The sequence below is a fragment of the Zeus faber genome (assembly GCF_960531495.2).
Source record: "Zeus faber genome assembly, chromosome: 21".
NCBI lineage: Eukaryota > Metazoa > Chordata > Actinopteri > Zeiformes > Zeidae > Zeus > Zeus faber.
This window is the reverse complement of record NC_137208.1, coordinates 20,218,074-20,236,367: the sequence shown is the minus strand read 5'-3', so window position 1 is coordinate 20,236,367 and position 18,294 is coordinate 20,218,074. Positions and strand designations below refer to the sequence as shown.

General features: G+C 44.3%; 1 protein-coding gene across 1 annotated transcript in view; it reads right to left on the bottom strand.

Annotated features, from left to right (window-relative positions):
* stab2 (stabilin 2) overlaps window positions 1-18,294 on the bottom strand; it is a gene marked incomplete at both ends in the record, with an annotated part of 44,544 nt that overhangs the window by 8,401 nt on the left and 17,849 nt on the right. Inside the window, 31 exons of the mRNA XM_080022666.1 lie at window positions 4-111; window positions 572-676; window positions 775-924; window positions 1,250-1,373; window positions 1,787-1,933; window positions 2,046-2,135; window positions 2,272-2,448; window positions 2,606-2,665; window positions 3,370-3,504; window positions 4,288-4,443; window positions 6,443-6,562; window positions 7,017-7,088; window positions 8,322-8,395; window positions 8,554-8,679; window positions 8,863-8,936; window positions 9,024-9,081; window positions 9,822-9,917; window positions 10,220-10,415; window positions 11,708-11,806; window positions 12,118-12,246; window positions 12,558-12,689; window positions 13,268-13,375; window positions 13,603-13,692; window positions 13,770-13,847; window positions 14,022-14,130; window positions 14,483-14,619; window positions 14,847-14,939; window positions 15,120-15,227; window positions 15,328-15,486; window positions 17,514-17,607; window positions 17,698-17,878. Coding sequence (XP_079878792.1) covers window positions 4-111; window positions 572-676; window positions 775-924; window positions 1,250-1,373; window positions 1,787-1,933; window positions 2,046-2,135; window positions 2,272-2,448; window positions 2,606-2,665; window positions 3,370-3,504; window positions 4,288-4,443; window positions 6,443-6,562; window positions 7,017-7,088; window positions 8,322-8,395; window positions 8,554-8,679; window positions 8,863-8,936; window positions 9,024-9,081; window positions 9,822-9,917; window positions 10,220-10,415; window positions 11,708-11,806; window positions 12,118-12,246; window positions 12,558-12,689; window positions 13,268-13,375; window positions 13,603-13,692; window positions 13,770-13,847; window positions 14,022-14,130; window positions 14,483-14,619; window positions 14,847-14,939; window positions 15,120-15,227; window positions 15,328-15,486; window positions 17,514-17,607; window positions 17,698-17,878 — 3,585 coding nt within the window. The remainder of the gene's footprint in view (window positions 1-3; window positions 112-571; window positions 677-774; window positions 925-1,249; window positions 1,374-1,786; window positions 1,934-2,045; window positions 2,136-2,271; window positions 2,449-2,605; window positions 2,666-3,369; window positions 3,505-4,287; window positions 4,444-6,442; window positions 6,563-7,016; window positions 7,089-8,321; window positions 8,396-8,553; window positions 8,680-8,862; window positions 8,937-9,023; window positions 9,082-9,821; window positions 9,918-10,219; window positions 10,416-11,707; window positions 11,807-12,117; window positions 12,247-12,557; window positions 12,690-13,267; window positions 13,376-13,602; window positions 13,693-13,769; window positions 13,848-14,021; window positions 14,131-14,482; window positions 14,620-14,846; window positions 14,940-15,119; window positions 15,228-15,327; window positions 15,487-17,513; window positions 17,608-17,697; window positions 17,879-18,294) is intronic.

The following is an 18,294-nucleotide window of genomic DNA, read 5'->3' as shown; positions in this document are numbered from 1 at the left end:
TACCTGTGCACGTGAAGCCATCGCCCTCGTAGAAAGGCCTACACACACATGTGTTGTTCTCCTGGCACACCGCCTTGGGAGCGCATGGCAGGGTGCACACTGGGATCATGGCTGGGAACAGGTGGAGGGGGTTGGGGGAAATGATTGTTGGCAGTGTTGGTTTTACGTTTTTTTTTTGTTTTTTTTTTCTCAATCAAGAGCCACTCTGTACCCCCTGAGATTGGTTTTCAATTTGGCCTTTGTGAGGACATTTCTCTTCTCATCTAAGACAGGGCTAAAGTCATCCGGTCCCCAGGAACTCAATCAATCAGTTTATTTTCATATTTTCTCATCATGTACAATCATGACTGTGCACCATAACACCAACTTCAAATATAAAAGTAAGAAATCAAGTAAACAACATCAACATCCTCACACAATATCCCACAATGGGGGGTTTTTTTGGGCCCTGGGAGTCCAAATTATTTCCTTGGTGTTTTTGTGACTTTCAGAGACATCATTTTGTGGACAACAGCCCTGTTTATTCCTGACCCTGAGTAATTCAGACGCAGTAGATGTCGGCGTGTCGGACCTTGATTGCTCTCGCAGCGCACTCCGGTCCAACCCGGCTCGCAGAAACAGGCTCCCGTCCCTTCGATGCCCTGGTCGCACGACCCATTCTCCAGGCAGTTGCAGACTGTGAGGAGGCAACATCGACAAAAAAAAAAGCACGGTAACAAAATGACACGTAAGAGGAGACGGCAGTAGCGAGGCTGAGAGGCGACTGCCACGCACCCTGGCAGTTGGGCCCGTAGTGTCCCTCGTCGCACAGCTCGCAGGCGTCCCCTCGGAACCCCGCATGGCATCTGCACGTGCCGTTGCCAAAGTGGCCATCGTCGCAAGTCCCCTGGCTGTTGCACATCGCCCCTGCTCCGCCGGGACAAACTGGACCAAAGAAAAAAAAAGGATGAGGAATCTGATCGCCAAATGTGTTACGAATAAAACTTTTTTTTACCACTTTGCCCTAATCTGATTTTGCCACGTAACAGTGTGCGCTGTCGTCTATTGTATTGCTTAAATGCATTTAACTTTGAGAAGTCATAGTCTAATCTTATATTTGATTAACTGGCGACATTGACACATGCATTCAAAATTCTGTTCAAACGTCAACATTTATGGGAGAGTGTTTGTTGAGTCATTGAAAAAAAGGCAAAATTAGGCCAGTTTTCTCCCAAAATACCCCCTTGGGCAGCAAAAGGTCCCTGCTTACCCAGACAGTCGCGGCCATAGTAGCCAGGGCAGCATTTTGGCTCCCAGATGTCCACCATGCACACGGCCTGACAGCCAGTGTTCTTTGTGATGGACACCAGCGGCTGGTCACACTTCAACTTCTCCTGCACACAACATCCATTGTCAACGTCGATCCAAGTAACAACAGCACTTCGCTAGCGAGGATTTGGATTAAAAATGACGTTGGAAAAACAACAAATACGATACTAACGATATCCAGACCCTAAGATAGACGGACGGATGGATCTATTACATACCTTTAACCTGGTTCCCTCTGGGCAGCGGGTTGACTGTGACGAGCAGGAGCCACAGTTCAGCTGTCGTAACAACAGAGAGCTCTGTCACTTCATTCAAAAAGGCTATTGCAGTCTAGACATTGTGGACATTGGAGTATTCATTTTTTTACTGACTGGCCACTACTTTCTTGGCCAGGTCACCCTTGAATAAGAGACATTTCTCAATGGGTCATTTTTCCCCCGATTAAATAAAGAAAGAAAGAAAGGAAAAAAGCACTCACGCGGAAGTCAAAGCTCTTCCTTTCGTCGCAGCGCCCCCCGACGCTGGGCGGAGTCAACATGCAGTCGATGCCGTAAGCCAGGCCTCCGTTGAAGAGCAGGTGCCTCTGGATGATCCGGCACTTCCCGCTGTTGACGAAGACCTCGCCCTGTGTATGCGCGAGCGAGCGAGATAGAGAACGTTGACTGACATGTCCCTGTCTCCCGTCTTTTTTTTTTTTTTGTTTCGATAAAAAAAAAAAAAAATCGGCGGCTACTCACTATGCTGTCGATTCCTCCGCATCTGAATGAGAGCGCCGAGCCCTGGAGGGTCTGGGTGGAGTCCAGGTGGACGAGCTCCTCGGTGAATACCTGAGGGCGGAGGTCTCATCACTTTGCAACTGCATGTTTACGCAAAATATGACATCCGACCAAACCTCTGGTTTTGAAATGTTTCAGCACAGACCATCAGAGTGGGAAAAATGACAACAACCCGCACTCCTTTTACCTTTTGCTGGGGAAGGATGTGGTACTTGAGGTAGTCCAGCAGCTGGGCTCTGTTGTTCTGGTTGTAGAGGAAGTCCTTCTGCTCCTGGGGCAGCGAGGCCATGGCCCGGTCCGAAGGCAGGAACACGGTCATCACTTGGTTTGGGACACTATTCAGTTTGTCCATCACACCCGTGTCCTGGCAGAAAAACAGAAAAAATAGACACGGAAATAGGTGTGAAAGAGTTGTGAAAAAGGCTAAAGCGAATGTTTCCGCCACCATCTCCAGTGTTAAACATATTAATTGAAGGGGAAACGATTGTTTCTAGATGATTTTTATTTTTGAAACCACTTACCTCCAGGAGTTTGTAGAAAGTCGTGTAGCCGTTGCGATCTGCCACGTCCGTCAGGTTGAGCTGGTAGGTTTGGAGGGTCAGAGTTTGAGTGAGAAAGGTATTGATGGACTACAGCCTCACACTCAGGGATTACCAGGAGCCGTGAGGGATCGACCAACTCTCACTACTTGCCGAAATTCCAAAATGAGATGGTAGTTCCTCAAGGCTACTTCCAGTTTCGCCAACAGTTAAGACTACTTAGCTCCGGGTAAATTGGTCCTAAAAAAGGCCCAGTAAGCGTGAAATCAATCAGCTTCTGCTCACTCATTCTAACTTTTTGTAAGTGATTCCGCCTGGCCCTTGATAGCAGGTCTGCTGGGTGAGTCACCCGTCTACATAGAAAGATTAATTTCAATGACGATGGCGATATCACTTTCACATTTGCCTGCAGCCTAGCGATGGTGAGAATCTGCTGTGTTTATCACTGGTTGCTATGGTGCTGCTAATGTGAGCAGAAATGTGATAGGATGTCAATTCATCAAATAATCAAATATAATTATGATGATATCACAAGTAATATTATGAGTAACAGCTTCACACTTAGTGTATATGACATACATGTGTTATACGATTATTTGATTCTGATAAGAATGTATTTACGAGAATCTTGGCACTCCCTATGGAAGTGGAAATATTTTTTTAAATATTACAAAAGATGCCATGATAATGAGGATCCCATAGTGATCGGTTACCGATTTGCTCGTGTCCGAGTTTCATGTACGCACCAGGACGTAAGTTTCCACTTTCTCCATTTTCTCCACGCTGGCTGGCATCAGGATCGTGTCGATATCATGCAAAATTCCATTGGAGCTGGGGCCGTCGCTGTAGGTCACGTTTGCCTGGTTGACGAAGATACTGCCCTGGAAGCACGAGATTAAAAAGAAAAGAGCGCAGACATGACGAATCCCCGAGAACCAACGTTTCAGGAGCGTGGTTCTGAATAACAACCCCAATCTCCGTTTTGCGATGTGAAAGTCATGTGCCCTGATGTGTCCTTGACATTTTCAAGGATCCGGGGAAACTTACAGTTATTATACGGCTCTGTGGAATACTTGCTTCTTATGGTCGATAACGGCAATAAGTGGTTATACTATTATACATATTATTCAGTAATGTCTGAATTATGGCCGCTGTTTGTCTCTCCAACCACCCCTCCCTGCCTGAATTCATGTCCCTCCTATCAATCTGCCTACATGCAAAGGCTAACTAGTAGCGACATATTGTGATGCTACAGTACATAGAAACTACCATGACCACTTGAAGAGATGAATGGATGTCCAATTTCACATTAATAACAGGAAATCTATAGATTTGTCGGATATGGAGGAAAAGTTTTTGTTTGTATGGTGAAAAGTTGACCGTTAGTTTGTGGACTATTTTAAGCGCTGTGCATGCTAAAAGTAGACATAGCTGAAAAAAAAAAAAGATTAATAATGACCAGCTGGCTGCCCATTATCCTTCACATAATGCGATGCCAGATTGCATAACTTACAATTTGCTGAAGGTAGAAAAGTGTCTCAGCAAAAAGAATTCAAGTATCCAAGGCCGACTCAATCTGAGTGCGCCACGCCGGTGCATTCTTGATTCGGCCTCAACCACCCCCCCAACCATTGATGAAATAAAGCCCAAATTTAGTCGGTCACCTGAGACAATCTGGTGGTGAGCACCTCGCCCGCCAGCGTCGTCAGGTTCCTGGGTGTGGCCAGATCGCTGGCCAGGAGGGTGTGGCACATCACAATGTGGTTTCGAAGGATGTTGCTATACATCTCCCTGTTACGTTTCAACAGCAGCTCTTTCATCTAGAGGGGGAGAATTCAAATAACTCTACAGCTCATTTGCAAAAGATAAACATATATATACACAGTGCTTTGCAAATGTTTAAGGCACTTGTGAAAAAATGCTATAAAGTGAGGATGCTTTCAAAACTGATGCAATGAATATTTTTTATTTATAAACTAACATACAATGTCCTGAAACGAGCTGTTCACATTTGCAGCCAACCCCTTCCTTAGGGTGGGCTTCAGTAGAAAGTAAAGTAAGACTTTTAAAAGAAAGAGGAATAAATACCAACTGTCCGTGAAGATACTGCAGACGATGGAAATGTAAGTATGAAAATAATAAAAAATAATTCTGATTTGTTTAAAAAAAAAAAAAAAAAAACCCTCACGGCAACGGTATTCCCTGATGGCAGTGGCCCCTTTCAGCCGGATAATGCACACTGCAACATTGCAAAAGTTGTTCAATTATGGTTTGACTTGGCCTCCGAATTCCCCAGATCTCCAAACAATCAAGTATCTGTGGGATGCGCTGGAACAAGAAGCCTGATCCACAGGGGCCCCACCTTGCAGCTTGGACTCATTTCCCACTGCGCGAAACACCCTGTAACATCCGGCATTTGTCGTCAGTGGCAAAGGTAACACCCGAGGTTCAGTCCCTGCTGAAACCCTGCAGTAGACAGGTTTTTATGGGCTCAACCTCCAGCTCTGATGTGAACAGGACCGGGTCGGGGACCGGGTCGCCCCGCTAATTTTGGCCCCTTTACCGGCGCCATGCGACACGTGTTTAAGTTCCAGACGTTGGCGCGTTAATAGACAGGAATGTCGTTTATCATTCAATCATTTGATATCCAAATTGGAATCTAAAATCAATATCAGAAGTTGATTTTCTCCCCGCATGCCGGAGCATGAAATGTTTTGAGTGCGGGGAGCACAGCGGAGAACCCCCACGCTTCCCGCCGGGCTCTGAGCCACTCCAGCACCACCCCAAGCCTGTCTCTGAACTGTAGGAGCGTCTCCACTCCCCGGCGCCGAAGGACCGGCGTGCGCACCGGCCGCATGCATACTCCATGCTGCCTCTGCTGTAGTGTTGGGTCGTTCATGAATGATCCAATTCTTCCAAACAGCTCAAAATCCTTTTTTTATGTCGTTGTTTGTTTAAGTTGCTGTCTCCTCTGCTGTTTTGTTCCCAGTCACTGGAAACATCACACGCCCCTTTTCCAGCGTATTCGTGATGTCGAATGTCACACACCAGAAAAAAAACGAATGCCTTTTCTCCTGGCAATGGGAAAGGCGTCAATCGCCTAAAACTAGCGGGTTTACCCGGATTTAAAAACCCGGGTTTAAAAAACCCGGGTAAAGCCTAAAATCTTGGTGTAAAAACAATATTACAGGACCTAAAGGATCTGCTGCTAAAGTCTTGGTGACACAGGACACCTTCAGAGGTCTTGGGGAGTCCATGCCTTAATGGGTCGGAGTTGTTTTGGCGGCAAGAGGAGGACCTACACAATATTAGGCAGGTGGTTCTAATGTTTTGACTGATTGGTCTATGTACTATATACAGTATATATGAAGCCATTTCTTACCCTGAGAGGGGCCAACCGGTCCTTGGAAAATGCCTCGGAGGTCGGAGCGAAGACGGTAAACGGGCCTCGACCATTGAGGGAGATGCCAGATATCTAAAAATAAATATATAAATTTATCCGTAAATTCCACCTATCAGATATACTTGTGGTCACTTGACACACACACACACACACACACACACACACACACACACACACACACACACACACACACACACACACACACACACACACACACACACACACACACACACACACACACACAAAGATATTTAACATGACCATCACTTACTATTATGGAAATATAGAAATCCCCTGATTCCCGGAGAGCCAGTGCCTGTGGAGAGTGAGCAGTGGTGATGACCAAAGGGCACCTGTGTCAGCCATTTAAAATATATATTTGGTATTTGAGAGTGGTCAAGGTGTACCAGCCTCACCTTTCCCACGGTGCCTTTGCAGGTGATGCCGTCGCCGATGTAGCCGAGGTTACAGGTGCAGCTCCGATCACCCGGACCGGTCATGTTACACTTGGCAAACCTGTGGCATTCCCCGTTTTTCTAATGACAGCATAAGCGGCAGGTAGCTTTAGGTATAATACTTTTTCAGACACATTTTGGACAAAGTTTCCTCAGGTCGGATAGCAAGGGAAGTGATTAGCTAATGTCACAAATCTAGCCGGTACTTTTTTCCCATAGCACTTTGGACAGATAAGTGCAAGGCTTTTCTTGGATTTCTCTCTACTGGTAAGTATAGAGTGAGTTGGGTTAATCTAGAACCGGTAGGTGTAGCAGGTAAGTATGTACTAGGCCTTGGGTTTTATAACAGAAATGTTGATGTAGAATGACAGATTTTGACAAATATAGGTACACAGATACATAACAATGAATGTTTATGATTGAAATGAAGACCTCATAAATTGAAATTTAAGTCTATTAAGGCTTAAAGTGTCATTCTGACTTTAAGGACGTATGTATGCAATGATGTTTCATGTCAGTGTGTGCGGCATCCCACCTTCCGACACAGGTTGGTCATCGTGCAGTTCTGTCCGACTGGCGAGTAGCCGTGACTGCAAACACACAATGTCTGGAGAAAGAGAGTTTGGGATGAAAATCCTGTCTAGATCACGTCACGAAGGCGCCTCCGCGGGCCTTTCTCCAATGAAGCTGGATGGGAGCGGAGATTTAACACCGCTTTATCGATATCACAAACTCACCCCGTACCCACCTCATATGAGTGTCATCGAAATAATTACACCTTGTTAATTTACGTTTTCAATGCAAACGGTTGTTGGGACTCAGCTGTTCCAAACAAACTCACACCTTTTGGACTTGAATGTTGAATTTGACTCAGTCGATCTAATACAGCGTGTTCCCGATTACATTAGCTTTAAGCTGGGATGTGAACTAGATCTCTTACTTTGAACCTTAACATGAGCCTGATACCCATAAATGATTACAAACCTCAGTGTAAGAGGGAAAAAACTGGAAGAAAATCTGCAACACTACTATATATACATATACACATACATACATACACACACACACACACACACACACACACACTGTGTACATAAGGGCTGCAAGAACAAAATTCAAAATTTGAAAATAATTGGAATATTACAAAATGAACTATTCAAATGCTGAAATTTCCATTGTATTAATCCATTGTGTATTAATTTTATAAATAAATAATTGATCATAAATGTTTTGGCTCACGTTGGCGAATCAATTCACATGTGATGAGCAATAAAGTTCAATATAAGTTCATCCAGTTTGTTGCACACTCAACGCACATTAAAGAGAAACACTCCCGCCATCGTTGCGCGTGCAAGTCCGCGCAGAGAGAGCACGCCTCGCCACCTTTGACCAGAATGGCCCGTAATTCCACGGATGCGACGTTGAAAGTGGGAAATAAACCCCACCATCAACAATGGAATGTCCTGTAGTGCAGAGGTCCCCAACCACCGGCTCGTGACATTTGCCACTGGACCATGAGAACGCGTGTGGGATTCTTTTTCAGGAGCGATCTGCGATCTTCTCCTTGGCGGAGCAGCAGCAGGAAACGGAGTAAATTAAATACATCTAGAGTTTTATTTGCTTTGTTTGGAGAAAGGATCGCTCTGACCGTGCGGAACCCCACCCCCTGCCACAGTACTAAGCTCGAGCATTGGAATTTGTTTTTATGTTCGAATATAAAAAATAACAAAGCATAACATTTTTTATGTGATTATAAAGGAATATCTGCAGCCCTAGTATAGGTAGATGCACACTTGGTGATTAAACCTTATTATGACAAACAGGATACAAAGGGACTTACTTTGTTAGGTCCAGTGTGAATACAGTCTGAATTGGCCTGGCAACCCCCATTTCCTTGCAGACAGGGGTTTATCTCTGGAAAAGAAAGAGCTCGGTACTATTCGGCTGACCCAACGTTTGATCAACGACAAAACCATAAAAGCGACTCTTTAAATATGTGACTACAAGCTGCTCGTAATAATAAAAAAAAATCACAAATTTTTAATTTCCTCCACTTCAGGAGCGTTCCTTACCCAGACACACCAAGCCGTCTCCGGCATATCCTGGGTTGCACACGCACATCCTACGTCCCGGCTGCGTTCTCTTGCACACCGCGTTCAGACTGCAGCCTCCGTTCTTCACCACACAAGGGTCTTTGGCTGCAACGTAAACAAAGATCCATTGAATGACATCAAGCTATTAAAAACCACTCTTTTTTTAACAGAAATGTGTTCTAGAGATGGCCGATTGAACCAAATTGTGAGGATGACACATTATTGTGAGCCTTAAATAACATAATTACATGAACAACAGTTAATGTATTTATTTTTGTATAAATGTACCTTTGCAATAAGTACCGTTGCCCTCAAATCCTGCCGCGCAGATACACTGCGTCCCGGACGGTTTGATTGCGCAACTTACACCAAAAAAATAAATAAAAAAAAGGTTAATAAAAAGGGCTAGTTTTCAATAACACTGAGACCAGCCTGGATGAACCACCTACTTTGCGCTGGTGTGGCACTTCTGCAACCCGCACAGCTCGTCCGCTTTGGATTCGATCTCTGCAACGGAGCAGACACAGCTCAACTCAGTCAAGCTAACTTACAGTATAAGCAAATATTGCATGCTAGTCGATTACGATAAAATATAAGATATCGATACCAATACCTTGACAGCAGGTAACCCTAAACAATACTTTTTCTGATACTTTCTATGATTAAAGTCAGGTGCCGCATCTCAGATTGATTGTTTTCCAAGGAGATTGATGCTGCGTCCAAAATGGAGTGCGAGCATTAGTGTTTGGTATCTCTCAAAACCGATGCGTGCATTAAATAGTATGTGGAGAGTACATGGCCTACAAACTTCATCCCCGCCACGTTGCATTCCGCAATATTGCAGGATGCAAGGTGCACACACTGCACATTAGGGTGGCAAGCGCATCGCAGCTAAAGTCTCAGCGCTAATATGCTAAAAGGAAGTGGCTCGGCTACATGACCGATTGTAGCATGTCTGAGAAGCCGTCGCTGTATTTACTCACATACTTAGTGATCGTAGGAACATGAAATAAATTGTTCATGGTATGTTTTATGCCATTTCAACCTGCAACAGGTGCTGTATTATAAACTGAGACAGCAGTTCAGGCAGAATCTTCACCGAAAGGACAAGGTGTTCATTTTCTCTCAAGTACTTTTCGCAGTCAAAATGTCATGCTTGCATTTTAGCTGACTGAAGGCCAACTGTCCACCGAGGCATCAAATCAAAGAGTCGATAGCCGTTCGATACCCCGATTGATTTGACGTACTCTGATCACAGAAGATGCCTCTCCAGCCGACGTCGCACTCGCACGTCCCGTCCCCCTCAGGCCCCTCGCTACATCGGCCGTTCTTACACGCACACTCTGGGAAGGAAAAGTAAGCAAAAAAAACAACGAAAACCCAACATTGATATAATATCAACAATGTCTCCGATCGTCTGGGATTCAGGTTATTGTTATATTGTTATATCGTAAAATGTTGAATTCAAGTCTGCATTGCAGTGATGTACCATTTTCTGAACTTCATAGACTATGACCGGTGATCATATCCATATCACTACATGACTTTTACTAATGTTCTTGGGTGTAAACAACATATTAAAGCAGCAGTAGTCACCAAAATCACGAATGGAGTTACTTTGATGTTTCGATCGCACGTCCGGTACCTTGGTCGCAGTACACGCTGTACTTTCCGGGTCGGCAGGTCTCGCAGGCCGTTCCATTGAAGCCCTCGTTGCAGCTGCAGACGCCCGTGCCGTCGATCCCGTCGCCGCACGCCCCGTTTCCGGAGCACGGCCGGCCCCTGGGTCCCGGACACGGCTCGCAGTGCTCCCCAAAGAAGCCGTCACAGCACCGGCGTGTCTGCGAGGCGACCCTTTATTTCAATTTTTAGTTTTCACTCTGCTCTCCACCAGTCGCTTTGACGGGTAGCTGACCTGTAGTTGCTGTGTTCCCATTCTGTCTCGTTCTGTTGGTCAACTTTGAGTTTCTGTTGTAATCACAATCCCGAATCTCGAAAAATCATACTTCTGATTGAAAATATGAAGCGGTTCAAATATGAATTAGGCTGAATTTCTCCTTGGGGATTAAAAAAAATGCTTTTTTATTTTATCTTAAATGCCCCCATGCAAGTTTATCCAGAAGACGACCCAGTCGTGCAATGTTGTCGGGTTGATGTATGGACTATTTTTCACTTCTAGCTAGCAAGTAAAAAAAATGTCAGCAGATGTTAAATGTAGGCAGGCCTCGAGATTTGTCATAAAAACACACTCGTTCTAAAGAAATAACAGCATCTTGATGGCCACTCCCAATGACTTTGGTCAAAAGAGATTTTACTCCTCACTTAACGACTGAGTTCCATTCCTAGGACCAGGTCGTTAAGTGAATTGGTCGAAGAGCGAGGACCCGTGTTATTTCACGGTAAGGGGGTGTATCATTGCCGACGCTAGTGTAGTGAATACTGACAGACTGCAGGACCATCACTGAGAACAGTGATGCGATGAGATGTATACAGTATATATGTCTATATATAGTATATATAGTGTATACAGTATATATAGTGTATACAGTGTATACAGTATACATAGTGTATACAGTATACATAGTGTATACAGTATACACAGTATATATAGTGTATATAGTATATATTGTTTATATATAGTGTATAAAGGGTGATGCGCGATGAGATGCTTGATGCTGAGACGCCTTGCACACACCACGCATGCTGCGGTATTCTACTCAGCGTACAATACAGATTGGTCAGAGAGCTGGTCGTAAGTCTGAACGGTCGTTAAACAGGTAGGTCATTAAGTGGGGAGAACCTGTATCATAATTTACGCACTGAAAGAAAACTTGCGTTTTTACTTTTGCCCACTGTGTGAATGATATCCAAATATTTAACGCGCTGGATTGGAGAAGTTCGATGTTTGTGATGGTACTTGAAAAAACAGCGAAAGCTTCTGGTAAAAGTAAGCAGCATTAAATGGACTTATATCGACGATAGGGTACACACATTGTACCCTCTGTACAGTATATTATGTTGAGGCTTAGGAACATATACAGTCAAATGTTTTAGTTCTGTTCTAGTCTTAAAGTGCCCAAGCAAAATGGGTTAAGCAGAAGCAACACATTTTCGAAGAATGAATTTCCCTTACGATGACGGCTTTGAGGCAGATGTACTTGCAGCCAATGTGGTGCATCCTCTCGCCATCAAGGTTCATGCTGACCACGCATTTGCGCTTTTTCTCACCCAACTGCAAATACAGACCAAAATAAAGAGTAAAAACGACAACTCCGATAGAAGACGTGCTTGAAAAAGTCTTGGGGCACATCGATCAGAAATCCCTTTACCTTTCGGATCGTTCCACTTGGACAAATCTTGCCACTTGGGAAAAAGCAATTCTGGCAGGGTCCCTTTCCAATGACAAAGAAAAAGGTGTTTTTGAATATTCAACTTGAGTTTGACTGATTGATCCCTCAGTAGCGGCACAGCATGAATGAAGGCCAGTGTGTATCTGTTTTGTTTTTTTTTGTTTATCTTTTGGCAAACATTGGTTTTCTTTACCAGAATTTCCAAGAATTTTCTGGTGTCACAGCGGTTCCTTGTGATCTCCAGAGCGGCAGAGAGGCCGTGGATCACCCCTTTACCAGTCATTAGGTTGGTCACGTTCAGCTGCGCCTCGTTCACAAACAGCTACAGAGGAGCAAAGGGAGGAGAAAATGGGAGGGAAGAGAAACAAGGGAAAGGAATGGACACCTCTGCAAAATGAAAACAAAAAAGACAAAATCCTGGAGGAAGAGTTCCACCCGTATCGCCCCGGTTTCCCTATTTCAAGTATAAACTTAAGAAGAGCAAGAAGCATACTTATATTCGAGCAAAATAATAATAACAATAATAATAATAACAAAATCTCTGTTTTTTCCGTGTTCAGACTTGAAGTGAAAGATTTCAATGCATCATGGATATGGACTGAAAATCCCCACCCAAAAAAAGCATATTGATACCTTTCCATCCCTGGGGAAGATACCCAGGTGGTATGAAAATCCTAGCATGGTCTCTTTGTAGCCGCCGGCCTGGAGATCCGTCTCCAGTAGCAGCTCAGAAAGCACAATGTGGTAGCGCGTTGTGTTTACATCCTGCAGGCAACCAAGTGACAGAGGCAGACTTTAAAAGCCAGGGAAGGGCCATATTGTAATAGGCTAGCTCATCTATAGTTCAAAATTACAGCAAGACTTAGATGTATGCCTATAAAAGATTCAAGATTCAAGAGGTTTATTTGTCACGTACATATACATACGTCTTTTAACCAGGCTCATGTTGTACCTCTTAGTGACTAAGCAAACCATGGTGACACACCTGGGTAGTGATCAAAGCGGCCCCTACTGATGGCAATGGACTATTTCAACATATCTTTCACGTTCAACATTTTTACTTGAATTGCCTTATCCATCATATAATGTATATGCAGGAAAAAAAGTGGAAGTGTATGGAAAAAGGAGGGAAAATCCATAAAACTTGTGTCTATAGGGGGGGTGACATGTGTTTCAAAGAAAGGAAATGATGGTTCCTTTGCATTTACTTTAAATCAAAAAGCCTTGGCCAAGCCAGCTTCAGATACACAAAAAAAGCAGACAACAGCGTAGCAACACAGTGTATATAGTGTATATAGTATACAGTGTACATAGTAGCCTAGAAATAAGTGGCGCATGCTGACCATAGTGGTGGCTGACGTCTTTTTGAGGTAATTGTTGACAGCGTCATCGGTTGGAGCAAAGATTGTGTATTCATCTGCATGTTCCACCTCATCCGTGAGGTTGTGTTCCTGAAAAAAAAAAACATAAATCAAGGAATGTCTGCTCCCAACAAACATCACCTACGCTTGCCCAAACACCTCATTGTTTCTCTCTCTGTGCCTGTATGGGTAGACTTGATTATTTCTAAATACGTGCATGGCGCCAGCTGATTCCATTCATTTGCAGTAGAAACAGGGTTGTGCTAATTGGAACCTGGAACCTGCCATGTTGCCACGGCGGCGGCGTCTGTACTTACGATCAGGTAGGTCCTGAATAGAGAGAACTCAGGCCTGAGGGCGAGTACCTCCAACAGTCCGTCACTCAGCTTCCTCTCCGGCACCAAAACCTGGACAGGAAGATGGCGGATTGGTAGGTCAGGGGTGGTCACTGGGGGGTGGGTGGTGCAAGGCACTGGCGCTGTACCTTATCAATGATGTGGATCAATCCGTTGGTCGCGGGCACGTTCGGAAGGGTGATGGCTGCGCCGCCGATGGATGTCGTCTGAGTGGATTAACAAAGCATAGGCAGAGGTTCAACTCTGTACAGAGTGTCTGTAGTGACTGGGAGATTTGGGGAAAACACTACAGCGGACCCATAAGAGTAGAAACCAGTCATGTTATGGGCCTCAAAAACCAAGTTTACGTCATCCCAAATAAGGAAAGCGGCGTGGCTTACTTCATTGGTGGTCGAAATGGAAAGCCTCGTCGTGAGAAGGGACACGACTTCAGCAGAGGAGATGTTTCGCAGGGCAGGTAATGGATAGATACCCTGGATCATATGGTTCCTGACAAGGGGATAAAGGAAAAATATGGCAGTGTTTAAGGTGTTTTAGGCGAGGTGTCACTGCAGCTTGTTTCTGCCAAATGAAGTGAAGATCGAATAATTTAAGAATCTGATGTTGACCTGGACTTCTTGATTAGCCGTCAAACAACAAATCATGTTCTTTTACGAAGTGTAAAGTGGCAGCCGAGAAAAGGAATGTTGGGGATGTGAGAAGAGACGCACGTCATCTGGATTACATTGGGGGGACACTGCTGACACATGCTGACACACTGACACATCAAGAACCTTTTTGATCACCGCTCTAATGAGTGACCACTTGGAAGAAAGGCGACAAAAGTTCTGCCAGGCGTTACCTGAGGAGGCTCATCAGGTTGCCCTTGGCGGTCCAGAAGCTCGCGTCATCGCTGGAAAGTCCGCCAATGGCCGCCGACGTGGGCAACAGGAGAGTGATGTTCTGCTCAGACAGTGACTGGGACAGACCCTGAAAGTCCTAGGACGGAACATTCCAAGGCAGAGTTTCAAACTCACAGCGGAACGCAGTTTTTTTTTTATTGTTTTTCAAATCTACGCATTTACTCACGGCCATCCATTTGAGGAACTCCGTGGCTTGGGGAAGCGCAGACATTTCCTGCAGTTCCACAGATGGACGGGCGACATCACTATAGCTGGTATATTCTTGTTACATTGACCAAAACCGCATCATTTTAGGAGCCTTACCTGTTCAACAGTGCCATAGCAAAACTCTCCATTTCCTTGATAGCCAAAATCACACACGCACCGCCACTTGCTGGGGAACAAACGGCAGTGGGCCTGTAGATTGAGGGACAGTTCAATTTAACCGCAATGTTTTTCCCTCTTCTTGGTCAAGCGTCACAATTTAGGTTTATTTCTTAATCTATGAACTGGCTAATTAAGTCTTAACGTCATCGCGGCCCGACTGAACAAGTGGCCCATTGACTACTAATTTTTGAAGCTTAATGACCATCTCACTGCACCCACCATGTAGTGACAGCTTCTTCCACTTTGGGTAACGCAACGATTGGCAGCTTCACATTCTCGGCCGTTGCCTTGGTAACCCGGCTTGCACATGCAATCGCTCTATAAGGTCCCAGAGAACAAATTTAAAATGATTATTAACATATTCTGTTGCGTTGTTAACCCAGGAGGGTTTTGGGATGTCAAAGGGAGTCCTCCTTACCTGCCCAGGACCTATATAGATGCAGGTGGCATTGGAATGGCAGCCCCCTTGGTCTGGAGCATTGCAGTTGTTGATAGGCTGGCAACCCTCCCCGTCCGGCATCCAGCCTGTTAGACACTGGCATATGTGTGTGCCCGGTCCGGTTTTAATACACTTGGCCTGCGGGGATCAGACAGACACAATCTAGTATACATGTACACTTACTACTTACTTTCACCATTTTCACAATGTGTTTGCTCATCTGTCTGTCGGTCTGTGAAAGAGATATCTCAAAAGTAGACTGGGTTGGATTTTGATTATATTGTGTCCAACGGTGATTCTCAAAATGGTGTCTGTGGCACTGAGCAAGGGGGTTGTGAAAAGTGTTTGGGGAACAACTTGTCCTTTGAAGGGTGACATCTTTTCATTTTTAGAAATATAATATTTTTATCCACTATATACGTATATAATTTTGCGCCTTTCTTTACACTACTTGATGTTCATTTAATACATTGTTTTTATATTTTGAAATGGTGCAATAGAAATAATTCTAATACATTTCCCTTGAATGTTTTTCCACATGTAGTAGTGTGAGAAATAGGCCTAATATCTAGGGATGCACCAAGCGTGAAATTCGGCGGATAGCCGATGCCAATGTTTTCTTAGTTCCCCTGAATGCAGCATCACCTCTGTTTAAGGGACGGATAAAAAAATAAAAAATAAAAAAATGCTAAAATGGGTCGCCAAATATACTTTGGCGGCTGTTAATAAACCCTGGGCGACCCACCCAACTAAAGTTGATGGCTATGTTCAAACTGCAAGCCACATGCTCAATCTGGATTTATTGCTCATATCCTATTTCTTTGTTTGACTGTTCACATTATTTAAAAAATGTAGCCAATATCAGATTCCAGTGTGAACCGGTCACGTTTTGAACTGAACCAGACATGGGCACAGTGTTTTTTTGGTTTTGTTTCAAAAAGGACATTTAGTCAAATAAAAACACAATGTGTGCAAATTGCGCCCAATTGGTCCCTAAGGCCCAAAAGACACACACACACACACACACACACACACACACACACACACACACACACACACACACACACACACACACACACACACACACACACACACACACACACACACACACACTCACACACACACACACACACACAGTATTCAAGATCAAGGGTGGGTGCTCCCTCGCCACCGCGCTGTATACGCTGCTTAATGGTGGCGGGCGGCCACGGTGCAACTCGCTCTGCTCGCTGGTCCCGAAGTCGAGGGCGGAATTCCGAGTTTATTCTCGTCTGTAATAATTAAAATGGTTGGGAACCCTTGCTCTAGATTGACGTAAAAAACGCATGAATTCCGGTTTTGACTGTACAGACTGATGTCACATTGCAAAAAATCTTACCTTTATTCAATTTAGGACAACCTACAAAAGTGGCCCAAATCCAAATTGAAAAGATGAGATTCCATGTGATTTGTACTGTTCAGACCATTATGAAAAAAAAAACCAGATCTGAGTCACATAAAAAAATCAGATTTAGGGCACTTTGGTCTGCGGTGTGAACGTATGCGTGAAACACTGGTTAAACATCGGCCACTGCCATCGGTGAAAGTCATCGTATTTGCCGATATGCCGATGGCAGTCAACAAGGAGAATGTTGGCCGATACCTATGTATGGCCGATAAGTCGGTGCATCCCTACTAATATCAAATTATTTTTTTGGACCTCGTGAGGGGGTCCTCAGCTTATGTTCTCTCACGTAAGGGGTCTTTGGATGAAAAACGTTTGAGTACCCCTGGTGTAGTAGGCTTCCTCATCTCTCAAGGAGGAAATTATTCGATTTTCACTGAGTTTCCTTTTTCGGAGCGATTACAACAAATGCATCTCTCTAGAGGCTGCAATACAGTCAACTTCTCAACAGGCCTGTTTGCAAAGTATCTGGGAGGATTTGAAGTGTGCGTAATGCTTTTTGATATGCGACATGTTGAACTCACTAAATGTAATCTTTTTTGATTCAAGATAAAATACATGTATATGGGGACTGTGGTGACTTAGTGGAAATCTGAAATATACTGAAAGCTTTGTAGATGCTTTCCTACTTGATGAGGCATGTTACTCCCATGTCGGCGGTAATTACTTCAACATCAAATATTACATTTAAACCCCGCAGGTTTGGAAACTTTTCACTTACGCTTCCACTACAGCCGCCGCGATGTGGAGGGGCGCACGGGTCTCCTTCCACGCAGGTGATACCATCCCCCTGGTAACCAAGTTTACATACACACCTAAAACAAAAACAAAAATTTGTTCATTCCATGCATCCATCTTTTCAAGGAATGCAGGTCACTGTGAAGCAACAACGCGGTTCTACACACTGCAAGGTCCCCTGGTTGAAGTCGCAGTTGGCGTGGGCATGGCAGTAGTGGATCTGGGAGCCGCAGGCCTGGGTCTGGCGGTCGCAGGAGTGTCCGGTGTAGCCCTGCAGGCAGGAGTCCTGCTTGCAGCGCCCGTCCGCCTCCGGGCGGTTATCGCACATGCCGTGGATGCAATCGCAGGCTGGGAATCCGGGAGGAAAACATGTGTTGTAAAGAAGCTTTTCACTTTGCAATTTTAATATTTCATAATTTTGACATCCATTCGTAGAAACTCTATAAACAAACAAGTCTTCATAAGTAAAACTTGTTTATAATTGTTAAAAGTACCGTGTGTTTTGGAAGATTTATCTAGTCGAAGTTTAAACAATGGTGTATTCAATTCATTGCATTTATCAGTGTGATTTTCATATAGATTACATTATACCATACATTATAGAAAAGTAACTGGGTCCTGAGTAACTGAGTCCTTACTTGAGTAGTATTTTAGTAAACTAATCTTATACTCTTACTCAGTACATTTTCGTCATTGCCACTTGTACTCTTATCTCTGCAGTACCAGTCCTCTTGACCAGTAGGACTTAGTTACACTTGACAATA